The following is a 20,156-nucleotide window of genomic DNA, read 5'->3' as shown; positions in this document are numbered from 1 at the left end:
GGAACAGGGAGCAGGTGAATATTGTGCACTGCGTTATACTCACCTGCTCCTGGCATGGTCTCTGCACGTCTGTTCCCCAGTGCCGGCAGCATCTTCCTGTAGTGAGGGGTCACACGGTACCGCTCATTACAGTAATGAATATGTGACTCCACCCCTATGGGAGTGGAGTCCATATTCATTACTGTAATGAGCGGTACCATGTGACCGCTCACTACAGGAAGAACCTGTCAGCGCCACGCCGGGGAACAGATGTGCAGGGATCGCAGGGACCGCGTCAGTAGCAGGTGAGTATTATTAGACATCCCCCTCCCCTGCCGACCCCTGGGTATGACTCAATGACTCAAGTATAAGCCGAGAGGGGAATTTTTAGCCTAAAAAAAAAATGGGCTGAAATTCTCAGCTTATACTCGAGTATATACGGTATTTTTATTTTTGAAATTTATCAGTAGTTGCTGCATTTCCCACCCTAAGCTTATACTCGAGTCAATTTTTCCCAGTTTTTTGTAGCAAAATTAGGTGCCCTGGCTTATACTCGGGTCGGCTTATACTCGAGTGGACAAAGCACGATCAAGATCTCTGGAGATTGACCTGTAACTTTGAGATTGAAAAATATCAACAACAATGGTTCTCAAGTCCTCAGACAGTTCTCTTCTCCTCTTTCTGTTCTCCGTGCATAGGGTGGCACACACAGAAAAAATGAAAAGACAGTCAACTTTTCCTCTTTTTATCTGGTTTCAGGTGTGGTTTTCACATTGCACACACCTGTTACTTGACATGGGTGAGTTTGAATGAGTATCACATGCTTGACATAAAGTTGTTAACCCACAATTTTAGAAAAGTAGCAAAAATTTTGTCTGGACCATTTTTGGGGTTTTCTGTGAAATGATGTCCAATTTGCCTTTTTTATCTGTTTTTTTGTTGTTGTTCCAACACACACAAAGGAAATTAACATGTGTGATTGCAATATTTTGTGGGAAGAAATACTTCATCTTCTGGAACAATTTCAACGGTGCCAACACTTAAGGAAAGATATAATCTTTTTAAAAAAAATGCTTTTTATTCAGGTTCTATTAGCTTCCCTCAAAAGTTTTAAAATGTCTCCAGAAGCACCTGGCAGCAAAAGATGCATTGAGATTACTGCACCTTTAGCTGCATGTGGTTCTGTATACATTTTAAAGGGCTTGTCCGGTCTTAGGATACAAGACTGCAGTCACTTTATGTGACTGCAGATTTGTGAATCCTCACATTGTGCGCACTGCACGTTGTGAGGTTTCTACGAAGCTGGGAGCGGGCAGTCATGTGACCGCCAGCGTGGGTGATTCATAACCCCGGTTACATTCTGACTAGATGGGCGCAGCCTTACTCAATGCAAGTGTATTTAGAGAGGCCGAAAACAGCCTAATTGGAATGATGCCGGGAGTATGGACATCCCATACTGATGGTCACATGACCGCCCGCTGCTGGCACCAGAGTATCCTCACATCGCACAGGATTCACAAGTCTGAAGTCACAGAGTGAATTATCACAGTATTTAGAACAATAGTCATAGCAACTTCAAGAAAACTCGGTCCATAATCATTTTCCCTTGACGTCATCCCCTCAAAGACAACTGATGATAGGGGTCTGATAATTGTCAAAACTGAATTGTATACATTGATTAATTTTGGACAAAAGTAATAGACACTAGTTCCTAAAATGCAGGAACTACACTGTAACAGTGAATAAGCAGCCCTAATATGCAATAAATACTATAAAAACACGTTATGGGAGAGTGGCTTTTTCAGTGTGGACTGGAATTTTTCTTGAATCAATCTGCTCAAAGCTATCATAGCCGTCAATTTGTGTGGATAGAGTAATAAGTTAGTCTTACTGTTCCTCGAGGACCACCGCTCCACAGGACTGGCAATAAAATGTGAATTTCTCCTTAGTTTTCAGAAGTTCTTTAAAAGTTGGAGTAATCTCTGCAAAACATATAAAACCATAGCAAAAGTATTAAAAACCAATAGCTTTATGTGAAGCAGTGCCAGAATAAACAAAAAATAAAATTGTGGGCTGACATTTCAAGTAGCTGTTTTGACTGCAGAATCAGTGATAGAATTAACCTGTCCTGTCCATATAGTTTATAGCTATTGATGGAGCTGCATTTTCACCAACTAGTACAGTTTCCTAGGGACATCATACCAAATCCTGAATTTAGAATGATTGTCTGGACAGGTGATATTGATGACCTATTTTTTGGATTGGTCATCAACATCAGATCGGTAGGTATATGACAGCCTGCACCCCCACCAATAAGCAATTATCAGCTCCGTTGGCGGCCAGATGTTAGCACTTGACAGACCTAACAGCTCAGCTACATTCAGTGTATAACACAGGTACCATGTCTACATTATAAATGTACCCATATATTGGCAACTCATAACAATATGGGTAAACAAGAAGAAAGAGCCAATTATGCCATTTAAAATTCAAAATGTTGTTATCACAAGAACAACAGTAAATGAAAACACAAAGAAAGAAGTTCTATGGGTATATATGTATATCTATGATCATGACCCAGGGTAATAAAGGGGCCAATGACAAGGCAAGAGAAAAGGTGATTTTGATCCTGAGTAAGCGACAATATGCGAAACGTACGTTGGGGAACGGGGCCAACGCCAAGGCAGAACTCTAATTATGGTGTGACAGTCAATGGCACAGTGTATGAAGCGAGATGTAGAACCAGAATGTTTTGACTCCAGCACTGAGAGGGTTAATTTAAAAGCTATGTTTTGGGCTGGTTTTAGTGGACCTTCATAGAGCAGGTGGGAGGAGGTCCACCGTATCTCCACCTGCAGAGTCCTGACAGAACCTGTTGAGGTCAAGGTTATGTGATCATCACATGGGTTGCTAAATACCTGGACATGAGAGTCAGTCTGTGAGTTGTGTCTAGCTTCAGGAGGAGCTGAGGACTATACAGCTAATCTGCAGGGTAATCCTGCAGGCAAAAGGACTCTTATGGACTGTGTCTATGTTTTTTTTTTTTTACCATTATGCCAGAAAGGCTCTGTTTGTTTATTTTGCTGAACCCTGCCAAGGTTTATGCTATCCATAATAAACCAGCAGGTGATCTTCTACCAGAACTGTTTCTGTGTCTACCTAGGCCGGCCCAGAAGCAACAATGTAGAGAACTGTTGCAGCAGAACCGTGACCTGTTCTCGAAGTTGCCAGGGCGCACACTGCTCATTGAACACAACGAGCTAACAGAGCAAAAATGTTAAAGGTAAATCTCAAGCCTTACAGAATCCCCAAAGCACACCGGGAGATAATCTCAAAGGAAGTGAAGAGAATGCTGGACCTCGAGGTGATAGGAGAATCAAAAAGTGGCTGGTCAAGTCCCATTGTCCTCGTACCGAAGCCCAATGGCGAGTGGCGGTTTTGTAACAACTACTGCAGGGTCAATGAGGTGTCCAGTTTTTGATGCGTACCCAATGCCCCACGTGGAAGAACTCATTGAGCGACTGGGGTCCGCAAGGTACAACACCACATTCGACCTGACAAAGGAGAACTGGCAGATTCCCATGTCCCAGAGTGCCAAGGAGAAGACGGCCTTCTCGACACCAGATGGGTCTTTTCAGTACACCAGAATGCCCTTCAGACCGAAGGGAGCCCCGCTACCTCCCAGAGGGCGATGAATCAAATCCTGGATCCACACAAGATATATGCCGCAGCCTACTTGGATGATATTGTCATTTTCAGCCCTCAATGGAGTTTGCACCTGCCAAAGATACAGGTGATCCTCAATGCATTGAGGAAAGCGGGATTCACCATAAATCCAAAGAAGTGTGCCATAGGGAAGGAAGATGTAAGGTACTTAGGCTACGTCGTTGGGAGAGGCGAAATCAAGCCCCAGTTGAATAAAATAGAGGCAATTCAAAAGTGGCTGCAACCGCTCTCCAAGATGCAAGTGAGGGCATTTCATGGGATTCTGGGATATCACCGGCATTTTATCCCGATCTTCGCAGTGATTGCCGTACTTTTAACAGATCTCCTTGTGGGCATCAAGTTGAAGATGGTGAAATAGACTGCTGGCACAAAGATGGCGTTTCAAGAACTCAAGCGGGCTCTGTGCAAGCATCTGTTTTAGGTCAGACCAGACTTCAGCAAGTAATTCGTGGACAAGACCGATGCATCAGAAGTTTGGTTTGGAGCCATGTGATCACAGGAAATACATGGAGAAAAGCATCCCATCCTATACTCGAGCCAGAAACTCTGTTCTTCTCACTAGAAGAACTACGCCATAGTCGAGAAGGAGTGTTTAGCTATAAAGTGGGCTGTAGACACACTGTCGTACTACCTGCTTGGCTGTAGGTATAAGTTAGTATCAGACATTGCCCCTCTAAGATGGTTGAGAGAGAAGAAGGGTAAGAACGCCAGAGTGACCAGGTGGCTCTTAGCCCTTCAAGACTTCGCCTTCCACATAGAGCATTGGCCAGGGTGTTTACATGGTAACGCAGATGCTCTCTCCTGAATTCACTGTTTAATATCTGAAGATGCCAAAACTACTGGCTTTAAGCAGAGGGAGGGGGTATGTGACAGAGTCACTGGCACAGTGTATGAAGGGAGATAAGCGTCACTGCGCATACTGCGGTCACTGATGTAGAACCAGAATGTTTTTGCTTCCAGCAGTACGTGCTGAGAGGGTTAATTTAAAAGCTATGTTATAGGCTGGTTTTAGTGGACCTTCATAGACTGGGTGGGAGGAGGTCCACCATATCTCCACCTGCAGAGTTCTGACAGGACCTGTGTGAGGTCAGGCTGCGAATTGTGTCTTCGCTCCAGGAGGAGTTGAGGACTGTGCGGGTAATCTGCATGGGAATCCTGCAGGCAAAAGGACTCTTATGGACTTTATCTATGTTTGTTTTACCATTATGCTAGAAAGGCTCTGTTTACTTTGTTGAACCCCGTCAATGTTTATGGTATCCACTAGATGGTGGCCCGATTCTAACGCATCGGGTATTCTAGAATATGTATGGCAGAACTTGTTCAGTAAACGTAAACGTAACATATAACAGCCCACGTAGCATATAGCACAGCCACATAGTATATAGCATAGCCACGTAGCATATCACAGTGCACATAGCATATAGCACAGCCACGTAGTATATAGCACAGCCACGTGGCATATAACACAACTACATAGCATATACAGTCATGGCCAAAAGTATTAACACCCCTGCAATTCTGTCAGATAATACTCAGTTTCTTCCTGAAAATGATTGCAATCACAAATTCTTTGGTATTATTATCTTCATTTAATTTGTCTTAAATGAAAAAACACAAAAAGAATTGTCCTAAAGCCAAATTGGATATAATTCCACACCAAACATAAAAAAGGGGGTGGACAAAAGTATTGGCACCTTTCGAAAAATCATGTGATGCTTCCTTAATTTGTGTAATTAAAAGCACCTGTAACTTAACTGTGGCACCTAACAGGTGTTGGTAATAACTAAATCACACTTGCAGCCAGTTGACATGGATTAAAGTCGACTCAACCTCTGTCCTGTGTCCTTGTGTGTACCACATTGAGCATGGAGAAAAGAAAGAAGACCAAAGAACTGTCTGAGGACTTGAGAAACCAAATTGTGAGGAAGCATGAGCAATCTCAAGGCTACAAGTCCATCTCCAAAGACCTGAATGTTTCTGTGTCTACCGTGTGCAGTGTCATCAAGAAGTTTAAAGCCCATGGCACTGTGGCTAACCTCCCTAGATGTGGATGGAAAAGAAAAATTGACAAGAGATTTCAACGCAAGATTGTGCGGATGTTGGATAAAGAACCTAGACTAACATCCAAACAAGATCAAGCTGCCCTGCAGTCTGAGAGTACAACAGTGTCAACCCGTACTATCCGTCGGCATCTGAATGAAAAGGAACTGTATGGTATGGGACTCAGGAAGACCCCACTTCTTACCCAGAGACATAAAAAAGCCAGGCTGGAGTTTGCCAAAACTTACCTGAAAAAGCCTAAAATGTTTTGGAAGAATGTTCTCTGGGCAGATGAGAAAAAAGTAGAGCTTTTTGGGCAAAGGCATCAACATAGAGTTTACAGGAGAAAAAAAGAGGCTTTCAAAGAAAAGAACACGGTCCCTACAGTCAAACATGGCGGAGGTTCCCTGATGTTTTGGGGTTGCTTTGCTGCCTCTGGCACTGGACTGCCTGACCGTGTGCATGGCATTATGAAGTTTGAAGACTACCAACAAATTTTGCAGCATAATGTAGGGCCCTGTGTGAGAAAGCTGGTTCTCCCTCAGAGGTCATGGGTCTTCCAGCAGGACAATGACCCAAAACACACTTCAAAAAGCACTAGAAAATGGTTTTAGAGAAAGCACTGGAGACGTCTAAGGGGGCCAGCAATGAGTTCAGACCTGAATCCCATAAAACACCCGTGGAGAGATCTAAAAATGGCAGGTTGGAGAAGGCACCCTTCAAATATCAGGGACCTGGAGCAGTTTGCCAAAGAAGAATGGTCTAAAATTCCAGCAGAGCATTGTAAGAAACTCATTGATGGTTACCGGAAGTGGTTGGTCGCAGTTATTTTGGCTAAAGGTTGTGCAACCAAGTATTAGGCTGAGGGTGCCAATACTTTTGTCTGGCCCATTTTTGGAGTTTTGTGTGAAATGATCAATGTTTTGCTTTTTGCTTCATTCTCTTTTGTGCTTTTTCATTTAAGACAAATTAAATGAAGATAATAATACCAAAGAATTTGTGATTGCGATCATTTTCAGGAAGAAACTGAGTATTATCTGACAGAATTACAGGGGTGTCAATACTTTTGGCCATGACTGTATAACAGTTACGTAGCATATAACAGCCCACGTAGTATATAGCACAGCCATGTAGCATATAACAGCACACATAGTATATAGCACAGCCACGTAGCATATAACAGCCCACATAGTATATAGCACAGTCCACGTAGTATATTGCACAGTCCACGTAGTCTATTGCACAGTCCACGTAGTATATAGGACAGTCACGTAGCATATAACACAACAACATAGCATATAGCACAGCCATGTAGCATATAGCACAGCCATGTAGCATATAAGACAGACAAGTAGTATATAGCACAGCCACGTAGCATATAGCACAGCCATGTAGTATATAGCACAGTCCACGTAGCATATAGCACAGTCCACGCAGCATATAGCACAGTCCACGTAGCATATAGCACAGTCCACGTAGCATATAGCACAGTCGAAGTAGTATATAGCACAATCCACGTAGTATATAGCACAGCCACGTATATAGCACAGGCACAGCCCATGTAGTGTATAGCACAGGCACAGCCCACATAGTGTATAGCACAGCCACGTAGTATATAGCACAGCTCACATAGTATATAGCAGTGTGGGCACCATATTCCTGTTAAAAAAATTTAAATAAATAATAGTTATATACTCACCTTCCGGCGGCCCCCGGATCCAGCCCAGGAGTTAGCTATGCTCTCGCCAGGTCTGTTCCCAGTGATGCTTTGCGGCAATAACCCGTGATGACGTAGCGGTCTCGCATGATCCTACGTCATCTGGGGTCATTTCGCAAAGCATTATTGAGAACGGAGCTGCCAAGAGCATCGTGAGGATGGGGAAGGCTTCAGGGGCCACCGGAAGGTGAGAATAGCACGATTTTTTATTATTTTTAACATTATATCTTTTTACTATTGATGCTGCATAGACAGCATCAATAGTAAAGCCTGTCAATGATTGGTCGCCCCTGGCCGGCCGTGACCAATCAGCGGCGCGGGATTTCCGTTACAAACGGACGGAAATGGACCTTAAACGATTATATATATACTAGATTGTGGCCCGATTCTAACGCATCGGGTATTCTAGACTATGCATGTCCACGTAGTATATGGACAAAGATGATTCCAGAATTCGCGCCAGACTGTGCCCGTCGCTGATTGGTCGAGGCAACCTTTATGACATCATCATCGCCATGGCAACCATTATGACATCTACGTCGACACTGTGCCTGTTGCTGAATCAGAAACGCGGGATTTCTACGTCCTTTATGACATCGTCGCTGTGCCCGTCGCTGATTGGTCGAGGCCGCCAGGCCTCGACCAATCAGAGACGCGGGATTTCCAGGACAGACAGACAGAAAAACCCTTAGACAATTATATATATACTAGATTGTGGCCCGATTCTAATGCATCGGGTATTCTAGAATATTCGTCGCCATGGCAACCATTATGACATCTACGTCGATACTGTACCCGTCGCTGAATCAGAAACGTGAGTTGTCTACGTCCTTTATGACATCATTGTTGCTGTGTCCGTTGCTGATTGGTCGAGGCCTGGCGGCCTCGACCAATCAGAGACGCGGGATGTCTACGTCCTTTATGACATCGTCGCTGTGCCCGTCGCTGATTGGTCGAGGCCTGGCGGCCTCGACCAATCAGAGAGGCGGGATTTCCAGGACAGACAGACGGAAAAACCCTTAGACAATTATATATATAGATATAGATAGATAATATACCAGCAGGTGATCTACCAGAACTCTTCCTGTGTCTACCTTGTGAAGCAGATAAGCAGGTCAACCCCTCACAATGGGTATTATTATTATAGCACCATTTATTCTATGGCACTTTACATGTGAGGAGGGGTATATACAATAAAAACAAGTACAGTAATCTTAAACAATACAAGTCACAACTGGTACAGGAGGAGAGAGGTCCCTGCCCGCAAGGGCTCACAATCTACAAATACCATAAATAATACTAATACTTGTCTTTCTAGCAATTGTTGCAATGTGTCCAAACATAGGTTCTTAGTAAAGTGATCTACATTTACAAGAACTTACACCCGGTTTTGCCAGCACGAAAGATTTGTTGCCATTTGAACAACACAGTGCTATTTGGCAATTCGGTGGCAATTTAATGATATACATACGCTCAACAATATTTATTATACTTTCTGATACATAAGAGTTTGACACAAATCTCCATTTCAATTGCCTTGTCATTGGCCCCTTTATTACCCTGCGTCATGATCATAGCGAAACATATGTACCCATAGAAGTTCTTTCTTTGTGTGTTTCACATTTACTTTAATTCTTGTGATAATAAAATTTTGTTTTAAATTTTAAATGTCATAATTGGCTCCGTTGCTCTTTGTTTACCCATTCAGGAATGTAAGGGCAGGGTCCTCTTCCCTCTGTACCAGTCTATCATTTACTTTACTGTAAGTGATATTTGGATTTTGATGTTACTCCTTCTCATATACAGCATCATCGAATCAATGGTGCTATTTAAATAATAATAATATTTTCATTCTCACCGATCGGATATTGATGACCTACCCTATACATAGGTCATCAATATCATTAGGCTGAACAACCATTCAACTCCTTCCGTACACTCATTTCATTCCCGCACCTATCTTGGTGGAATGGTTTTTATGCTTGATTGTCTGCCACATTTTTTTTTTATCATCATTTCTCCATCGCTTTATTACAAATGTACTAGCATTATTTATTTATTTTTTTTTTTTGTGAAGGCGGATATGCAGAAAAAGGTGCAATTCTGCATGAGTGTGTTTGTGTTTTAAATTTGTGTTGTAACTTTACTTTTATTTTGTGGTCCTGTACAATTAAGGGAATATACCAACTACAGAGTTTTATAAAGAAAAAAAGGTTGTTTTTTTTTTTTGGGGGGGGAAGGGGGGCGGTTTAGGTGCTACGTTCTAAGATATAGCCATAGGAGGTTTTTTTTTTTTTTTTTTTTTTTTAGCAAAAGGAGCCCAAGATTATATACAGTTAAGTCCATATATATTTGGACAGAGAGAACATTTTTTCTAATTTTGGTTATTGACATTACCACAATGAATTTTAAACAAAATAATTCAGATGCAGTTGAAGTTCAGACTTTCAGCTTTCATTTGAGGGTATCCACATTAAAATTGGATGAAGGGTTTAGGAGTTTCAGCTCCTTAACATGTGCCACCCTGTTTTTAAAGGGACCAAAAGTAATTGGACAGATTGAATAATTTTAAATAAAATGTTCATTTTTAGTACTTGGTTGAAACCACTTTGTTGGCAATGACTGCCTGAAGTCTTGAACTCATGGACATCACAAGACGCTGTGTTTCTTCCTTTTTGATGCTCTGCCAGGCCTTCACTGCCGTGGTTTTCAGTTGCTGTTTGTTTGTGGGCCTTTCTGTCTGAAGTTTAGTCTTTAACAAGTGAAATGCATGCTCAATTGGGTTGAGATCAAGTGACTACATTTCAAAAACCTGACCTGCACATCCAAACATAGACTGAGTGTGAACAGGTGCTGAACCCAGAGTCGCCAACTCGTATATAGTTAAATAAATAGGGCAGCACACTGCAGCGCCAAAACATGCAAACTTGAAAAAACGAAATTTGAACTGCATTACTGCAGAAATGTATTCTCTAGCCTTCTGATCGTGCACTCCCCGCCTCCTAGCTTCAGGTGTTTTAATTATAGTAGGTCCAATACCCCTCCACATAGAGAGAGAATTTGAGTCCAAGAAGAGGTTTCTACATGTACCCATTCAGATGGAGACGTTTATTCTCAGTGAGGTAGGTCAAGCGTAGGACCTCGTATAAGAGATGCCTTAACGTGGCTACGAGGTACACATAAAATTGGCCATTTTTGTGCGCTAAAAGCTCTCATTTTTCATATTTCTAGTGCAGTAATGCAGTTCAAATTTCGTTTTTTCAAGTTTGCATGTTTTGGCGCTGCAGTGTGCTGCCCTATTTATTTAACTGAGATCAGGTGACTGACTTGGCCATTCCAGAATATTCCACTTCTTTGCTTTCATAAACTCCTGGGTTGCTTTGGCTTTATGTTTTGGGTCATTGTCCATCTGTAGTATGAAACGAGGACCAATCAGTTTGTCTGCATTTGTCTGGATCTGAGCACACAGTATGTCTCCGAATACCTCAGAATTCATTCGGCTGCTTCTGTCCTGTGTCACATCATCAATAAACACTAGTGACCCAGTGCCACTGGCAGCCATGCATGCCCAAGCCATCACACTGCCTCCGCCGTGTTTTACAGATGATGTGATATGCTTTGGATCATGAGATGTACCACGCCTTCACCATACTTTTCTCTTTCCATCATTCTAGTAGAGGTTGATCTTGGTTTCATCTGTCCAAAGAATGTTCTTCCAGAACTGTGCTGGCTTTTTTAGATGTTTTTTAGCAAAGTCCAGTCTAGCCTTTTTATTCTTGATGCTTATGAGTAGCTTACACCGTGCAGTGAACCCTCTGTATTTACTTTCATGCAGTCTTCTCTTTATGGTAGATTTGGATATTGATACGCCGACCTCCTGGAGAGTGTTGTTCACTTGGTTGGCTGTTGTGAAGGGGTTTCTCTTCACCATGGAGATTATTCTGCGATCATCCACCACTGTTGTCTTCCGTGGGCGCCCAGGTCTTTTTGCATTTATGAGTTCACCAGTGCTTTCTTTCTTTCTTTCTTTCTCAGGATGTAGATTTTGTCACTCCTAATATTGTAGCAATTTCTCGGATGGGTTTTTTCTGTTTTTGCAGCTTAAGGATGGCTTGTTTCACCTGAATGGAGAGCTCCTTTGACCGCATGTTTACATCACAGCAAAACCTTCCAAATGCAAGCACCACACCTCAAATCAACTCCAGGCCTTTTATCTGCTTAATTGAGAATGACAAAACGAAGGGATTGCCCACACCTGTCCATGAAATAGCCATGGAGTCAATTGTCCAATTACTTTTTGTCCCTTTAAAAACAGGGTGGCACATGTTAAGGAGCTGAAACTCCTAAACCCTTCATCCAATTTTAATGTGGATACCCTCAAATGAAAGCTGAAAGTCTGAACTTCAACTGCATCTGAATTGTTTTGTTTAAAATTCATTGTGGTAATGTCTATAACCAAAATTAGAAAAATGTTGTCCAAATATATATGGACTTAACTCTATATTATGTAGTATACACTGACTTTTTTTTTTTTTTTTTTTTTTTAGGGAGGAAAAAAAATTCTGACTTTTTTTTTTTTGTAATTCTCATTTCCCATGCAATTTAATTACTATCCTTACGGTATTATATTATTATGATTTATAAAGCCCTGCATACAAGCATCATTAAACAAAAAAAGTCTCGGTTTAGCACCAACCGAACCCACATTCTACGATTGCCATTTTGCCAGTAACAATCACAGCGTTTGATTCATTGAGGAAAATGTGCAACAAGACCATCAGGGATAGAATGCAAATATCCCTTAAAGCCGGTGGCTCTTGACCCTAGCAAATGATCGAGAGTCCTAAAAATACCTTCACGATGATAACATGTCTGGATATGGCAGAAGTTGCCTAAAAACATTAATATTGATTAGTTTAAAACTATTCTTCATAATGATCATGCACAACAGATTACATGTGAGGTTGTAAAAGCCCCGGTAGTCCTCCACAGTCTACCCTTGCCTTATCTTTAGGGTTTGGCTTGAGCAGTTGGTCATCTGAAGGAAATAGATGGACAGAGGGAGGACAAATTAGATCCTCCATGTAAGGCTACTTTCACATTAGCATCGGTACGGGGCCGTCACCATGCGTCGGCCCGACGTACCGACGCATGCTGTGAAGTAAAAGCACAACGGGGGCAGCGGATGCAGTTTTACAACGCATCCGCTGCCCCATTGTAAGGTCCGGGGAGGAGTTCAGGCCGCGCATGCGCAGTCGGAAAAAGCGGACCTGACGGACAAAAAAACGTTGCAAGCAACGTTTTTTTGTCCCGACGGACTGCAAAAACATGTCACATCCGTCGCATGACGGATGCAACGTGTGGCAATCCGCCGCTAATGAAAGTCTATGGAGAAAAAACGCATCCTGCAGGCAACTTTGCAGGATGCGTTTTTTCTTCAAAACGATGCATTGTGACGTGCGTCGAATGACGCTAGTGTGAAAGTAGCCTAAGGTAACATAAGGATACAGAAGCTGACAGTATCCCTAATGGTGGCCTCGATTTTTATCATTGTGTCCTCTCCCAATCTACATTGGGAAATAACAATGAAAAGGACAAGTGCGGCTAGGAGCTGGGCAGTCAGCAATCACGAGTTCTCAGCTCAGAAGGAAAAAGAACAGAAGGAGAAGACGTTCAGCAGATATACCTGTGATCCAAACCAATTAGATGGAGTGGAAGAGAGGGAAAAGCTTATCGCCCAGTGCAGCTGCAATGGAAGACTTTCCGCCACTAACGATACACAAGTGGCTGTCTTCTACTCCTCCGATCACCGAGACATGTCACTTATGAGGCAGGAGAGCCCGACTGGGAGCACAAGCTGCAGCTGTGCGCACGCAGACACTGGGTCAGTCAGCCTCCAAAACTGGGAGAGAAAAGGGGCCAAAAAGGATTCAGATTATTTGCAGCCAAGACATTGTGTGAAGCGGTTGTTCACTAGCACCTTTCTCTCTGTGAGGCTCATTAGAAGAACTGGCGCTTGGTAAAAGGATTGATTTTCTTTGCTGCTGAATCAGTGCAGAATATTACAGGGGGAAAAAAAACAGATAAAACTAGTGGTGACAGACAGAGAAATACTGCCCTCTACTGGCCAAATGCTGCAGCACAGCAAACCAGTGACTTGCACCTCAGCCAAGTAGTTGGGCTCTGTTCACCTCAGCGTTACCATGCCACACTATTTTTCCAGATCGAAGTCTAATCCCACAGAAGAGCTATTTTAACACAGGCTATGGGAAAAGGGTAATGCTGGTAAAATGCTACATCACCACCTTGCTGTATAAAGGGAAGAGTAACCAGTTCAGGATGAGACCTTTCCCCCCATTCCTGACCAGGAGCAGTTTGAGGTTTCTGCGTACTTGAACTTTTTTACGTCTCAAAAAAATAAATAAATAAAAGTCTCTTTTGGCTATTCAAATAATTTTGTCTATTTTTTGCAATGCATGAGTCCTTTTTACTGATATCAGGGTTGGGAGGGGGGGGGGGGAGGGATTTAGAGGAAAATATTAAATATTTGTCTATTTTACAGCCACATTATCTACTAAAAACATTTTTGGTTGCGCTTCCCTTTCTTCAGACATTTTCATATATTGTAAATACATTTTTCTATAGGGGTAGGGCTAGAAACAGAAAATTAGACTTGCATCATCTTTTTTTCTAGTTATTTTTTCTTTTTATTATAATTTTTCATTTATTTCACACACTGTACCCCCCCATAAGGTCTAAAAGGTAACTTGTCAGCAGATTTTTGCTGTTTAATATGAAAGCAGCATAATGTAGGGTCGGGGAACCTGATTCCAGCGATGTGTCACTTCCTCAGCAGAAAATAGAGGGATTCTATGAAAACTGCTCAGTAAATGACATCGTTGGAATCAGGGTCTCAGTCCCTGCACGAGGCTGCTCTCAGATTACATAAAAAAAAATTGCTGACAGATTTAAAATACCTTTAAAAGTGCCACATTTAACAAGAATTTCCTTCCTTTGGCTGCCTGTAAGGTTAAGCCTGTGGACCAATCACCAGTGCTTGCATGCAGTGCTAGCATCTGTCCCTACATCCCAGCAGTATCTCCTTCCGGCAGGTGAGATTAATGCCAGCAATCATGGAAGATGTCATGGGCTACTACTTGTACCCTCTGTCCACTCAGATACTAGAGAACAGTCTCCCACCCAGGCAGCAGCAGAACTTGCACTTCATTCATTACTACAAGCCCTTGGCGGAAAGTCTAAGGGCGCACAGCTGGGGCATCTGTATGTGGACTATGGGAAGGATAATGTCCAAGTGGCAGAACTCGCCAATAAGGTGGTGCAGACCCAAGAGAGGAGGGATCTGGGCACTGTCAGGAAGGAAAAGCAGAGGTCCTACTTTCAGGGAACCTGTCACCTGAATTTGGCGGGACCGGTTTTCGGTCATATGGGTGGAGTTTTCGGTGTTTGATTCACCCTTTCCTTACCCGCTGGCTGCAATATTGGATTGAAGTTCATTCTATGTCCGCCGTAGTAAACACCTGCGCAAGATTGTACTACGGAGGACATAGAATGAACTTCAATGCAATATTGCAGCAAGCATGCAGCCAGCGGGTAAGGGAAGGGTGAATCAAACACCCGAAAACTCCACCCATATGACCGAAAACTGGTCCCGCCAAATTCAGGCGACAGAGTCCCTTTAACCAACTGTATGAAGTGCTCTTTAGAAAATTAGTTAGGATGGAAAAGGGCATGAAGGTGGCACAAACTGGAGGTGGTCTGCTGGAGCTGACCAAGTGGGTTTAGGTGTGTAAGAAGCATTGCTTATAGAATTCACATTACCATTTTCTCAGTCTATTAAGTAAAAGTCGTGCAGTATGGCTAAGGGGGCACAGTGAATGGTAGTTATTTTGTGGGCATTATTACTGCCTTCTATTATAGTCTTCCAAGATGTGAAAGGTTCAGAAAACTCCTATAATTGGAAAAGCCGTCATCTGTACATGTGCAGAGTGGTGTTCCCCTGTATGACCCTAGCAATGCCCCTAATAACTTACACTACATCCACCCCTGTGGTCCACTCATAACTCAGGACTAAGTATATATGAAGACTCGCCCAAGTTGTAGATGTTCTTTGAAAAACAAGTCTCATCCATGAAAGCCTTACTTACAGGACAAAAAGATCTACTGCTAACTAGTGATCAGCCCAAGTGCTCATTACTCGAGATTGCGATGAGTATCGCGGGTGCCTGAGTGACATATTTGAGTCCCCGAGGCTGCACGTTTCACATCTGTTAGACCGCCACAAAACATGCTGGGATTCTCCGTGTTTGTCAGCCAATCTCTGCATGTTTTGTGGCTGTCCAAATCCTGCAAAACATGTGGCTGAGTGGATTCGAACATGTCACTCGAGCACCCGCAATACTCGGCGCACACCAGAGCACCCGCAATACTCGGCGCACACCAGAGCACCCGCAATACTCGGCGCACACCAGAGCACCCGCAATACTCGGCGCACACCAGAGCACCCGCAATACTCGGCGCACACCAGAGCACCCGCAATACTCGGCGCACACCAGAGCACCCGCAATACTCGGCGCACACCAGAGCACCCGCAATACTCGGCGCACACCAGAGCACCTGCAATACTTAGCACACACCAGAGCACCCGCAATACTCGGCGCACACCAGAGCACCCGCAAGACTCGGCGCACACCAGAGCACCTGCAATACTCAGCACACACCAGAACACCCGCAATACTCGGCGCACACCAGAGCAGCCGCAATACTCGGTGCATACCAGAGCACCCGCAATACTCGGCGCACACCCGAGCACCCTAGGCAAACTCAAATAACGGGCATTTGCGCTCACTGCTGCTAACATCTTGGTGCCACATACAACTGGACACCATCACAGGTTTTGTGGCGTTCACGCCTAAATAGGACAAAGCACTATTTGGCAGCGGGACCACCACAACATAAGGCATGTGGTTTTACATATAGAGCATATGTGTTCTGTGCCAGAAAAAGGAGTCGGGCATGATGAATCTTTTTGTTCTCACGGTAGATTTTGCTAGCAGGGGAGACAAGTTGCCATCAAAGATATGTCCCAGAAAAAACTTAAGGGTGTGATTCTTTACTGCATTTGTGCCCAATTTTGGGGGCATTTTTTCTTGCTTACACCATATTAATCTTTCCATTTGCGCCTTTTTAAAAGAATCTTTATTATTTGTTCATCTGTTTTTGCTTTTTTATCTAGTTAACCGATGTGTTCAGGGCTTGGGGTTTCCAGACTTTTGATTGAGTGTACAACAATCCCCCATAGAGTGATTTTATGAATGCCTAAAACTTTGGTGCAATTTTTAAAGGAATACGCAACTTTCGTTTTCTTTTTGTTTTGCACTAAACAGTTTCAGAATAGCTAATGGGCAAATGTTTCTCAGGAGGGGAAAATGCATTTTAGAACACCCCATGTGGAAGACAATTTTTCTGAACACTGAAAATAGAAAGTAGAAATATCATATAAAAAAGTAAAAAAACAAACACAAAAACAACATAGTAAGTCCGGTTTCACACGTCAGTGGCTCCGGTACGTGTGGTGACAGTTTCCTCACGTACCGGAGACACTGACACACGTAGACACATTAAAATAAATGTGTCTCTGCACATGTCAGCGTGTTTTCACGGACCGTGTGTCCGTTTGCAAAACACGGAGACAGGTCAGTGTTCGTGGGAGCGCACGGATCACACGGACCCATTAAAGTCAATTGGTCCGTGTAAACACGTACCGCACACGGATGGTGTCCGTGTGCCGCCTGAGGACCACAAGGAACAGTGCTACATTAAGTGCTGTCCCCTGTGTGTGGTGCTGAAGCCGGCATTCATCCCTTCTGTCCTGCTCGGCTGAAAGCAGCGCTTGCAGGAGAGAAGGGATGAAAAATCAAGGTTTTTTTTTGTTAAAAATAAAGTTTGGGGGGTCATCTAATGCCTCCCCCCCACCCCCACTTGCGCCCGCCCGCTTGCAGAGAAATACTCACCCAGCTCCCGCGATGCCTCCTCTCAGCACCGCAGCTTGTCCTGTGTGAGCGTCACGTGGTACCGCTCATTATAGTGATGAATATGCGGCTCCACCCCTATGGGTATTTCTCTGCAAGCGGGCGGGCGCACGGGGGTGGGAGGCAAGAGGTGATCCCAAACTTGATTTTTAACAAAAAAAAACAAAACAAAACAAAAAAAACCTTGATTTTTCATTCCTTCTCTCCAGCGAACGCTGCTCGAGAGAAGGGATGAATGCTGGCTTCAGCACCAAAAGCAGGGGACAGCGCTTAACTGTAGCGCTGTCACCTGCACGGTCCGTGTGGTCCTCAGTCGGCACAAGGGCGACATACGGCTGCCACACTGATGTGCCACGTGAGCAAACGGACACACGGACATGGATAACTCTGGTACAGATTTCTCCGGTACCGGAATTATCTGGACGTGTGAGACTGGCCTAAGTAGAAATATATCAGAAATTATACTACGGTATTTACTCTGAGTTTTTGGATTTGCCGTACTAGTACTGCGCATGCCGTGTCACCCCCTTTGATGTGGGCTCCGGCAGTGAGCCCACATCAAAGTTGCGACATGTCAGCTGTTTTGTACAGCTGGCATGTGCGTGCAATAGCGGCGGATGAAATCGCTATTCACCTGCCGATATTAACCTGTTAAATGCCGCTGTCAAACGCAGACAGCGGCATTAAACAGGCGCTTCCGGCCGGGCGGCCGGAAATGATGTCATCGCCAACCCCCGTCACATGATCGGGGGACGGCGATGCATCAGGAAGGTAACCATAGAGGTCCTTGAGACCTCTATGGTTACTGATGCCGGCCTGCTGTGAGCGCCCCCCTGTGGTCGGCGCTCACAGCACACCTGCATTTCAGCTACATAGCAGGAATCCGATCAGGCTATGCCAGCTTCTAGCCTCCCATGGAGGCTATTGAAGCATGGCACAAGTAAAAAAAGGTTTTTAAAAATATGAAATATAAAGGTTTAAATCACCCCCCTTTCGCCCCATCCTAAATAAAACAATTTAAAAAAAAAAAAAACCTACACGTATTTGGTATCGCCGCGTTCAGAATCGCCCGATCCATCAACAAAAATAAAGCATTAACCTGATCGCTAAACAGCGTAGCAAGAAAAAAATCCGAAACACCAGAATCACGTTTTTTTTTACGCCGTGACATTGCATTAAAATGCAATAACGGGCGATCAAAAGAACGTATCTGCACCGAAATGGTATCATTAAAAACGTCAGCTCGGCACGCAAAAAATAAGCCCTCACCCGACCCCAGATCACAAAAAATTGAGACGCTTCGGAAATCGGAAAATGGCACTTTTTTTTTTTTTTTTAAGCAAAGTTTTGAATTTTTTTTCACCACTTGGATAAAAAATAACCTAGATGTCTATGAACTCGTAATGACCTAGAGAATCATAATGGCAGGTTAGTTTTAGCATTTAATGAACCTAGCAAAAAAGCCAAGCAAAAAACAAGTATGGGATTGCACTTTTTTTGCAATTTCACCGCACTTGGAATTTTTTTCCCGTTTTCTAGTAAAAGACATGGTAAAACCAATGGTGTCGTTCAAAAGTACAACTCGTCCCGCAAAAAATAAGCCCTCACATGACCATATTGACGGAAAAATAAAAAAGTTATGGCTCAGGGAAGGAGGGAAGTGAAAAATGAAAAAGCAAAAACGAAAAAGGGCCGCGACTTGAAGGGGTTAACACATGAGGATCGGATAGAAATTGTGTTGATGTCTGATGAACACAGTACCTGTATCACTGCAGCAGATTTCAATGCAAGACAGCCTACACAAGAAAACTGTCACCATTCCCATGTTATTTAGGTGTATCCATACAAATGGCCCATCCCAAAAAGTTTGCCTCATCAATGAACAGAATGTCCTGTGTAAACTGGGGGTCCTGTTCCAATTTTTGTTTTGCCCATTCTGCAAATTCATTGCACTGATCTGGGTCACCCTCGTTGAGATGCTGCAGCAGCTGGATTTTGTAAGGCTTGGTTCACACTACGTTAGTGCAGTCCGTTCAACATATCCGTTAAACGGACTGCACTAACGCAAGTGCCGGCACTTGCACAGCGCTAGCGCAGATGGAGCTTCTGCTAGCTCCATCTGCGCTAGCGGCGAGCTAGCATTGACGGACCCGGAAACGCTGCAGGCGGCGTCTCGGGTCCGTCACTCAATGACGGCGCATCACTAGCGCACGCCCATAGCGATGCGCCCGCCATTGCTTGTAATGGCGGCGTTAACGGACTACGTTACACCGCGTTATGCCGCGGTGTAACGTAGTCCGTTAAACGGGTTCACACAACGCAGTGTGAACCCAGCCTAAGGGTGCCATTTGTGAGTAGCTAATATCTGCTGAAGAGATGTTCGACTGATGCCAGATCGCTGAATCTGCAGAATGGCTTGTATTATATTGCTATGTCATTGGAGTGCTTCAGCCAATCAGCGACTGCTAATATGATGCAGAGCTCACATCTCCCCAAGATAGCAGAGTCTTGTCCTAGGGAACTGTGAGCAAAACAGTACAACAGCGGCTAATAATCATGTCACCAACATCACTTTAATGGTGTTGATGGGAGATGTGTATAAGTTTTTTGCTTTTTTTCAAGGGTTGGTGCAAATTCATTTGCAG

At 43.7% G+C, this 20,156-nt stretch overlaps 1 protein-coding gene across 1 annotated transcript in view; it reads right to left on the bottom strand.

Annotated features, from left to right (window-relative positions):
• UBE3D (ubiquitin protein ligase E3D) overlaps positions 1–20,156 on the bottom strand; it is a 350,228-nt gene that overhangs the window by 294,741 nt on the left and 35,331 nt on the right. The window contains exon 3 of the mRNA XM_069726444.1: positions 1,871–1,961. Coding sequence (XP_069582545.1) covers positions 1,871–1,961 — 91 coding nt within the window. The remainder of the gene's footprint in view (positions 1–1,870; positions 1,962–20,156) is intronic.

This window comes from Ranitomeya imitator, chromosome 5 (assembly GCF_032444005.1).
Source record: "Ranitomeya imitator isolate aRanImi1 chromosome 5, aRanImi1.pri, whole genome shotgun sequence".
In the NCBI taxonomy this organism is placed as follows: Eukaryota; Metazoa; Chordata; class Amphibia; order Anura; family Dendrobatidae; genus Ranitomeya; species Ranitomeya imitator.
The sequence above is the reverse complement of the archived record's forward strand: the minus strand, read 5'-3'. Positions and strand labels throughout refer to the sequence as shown.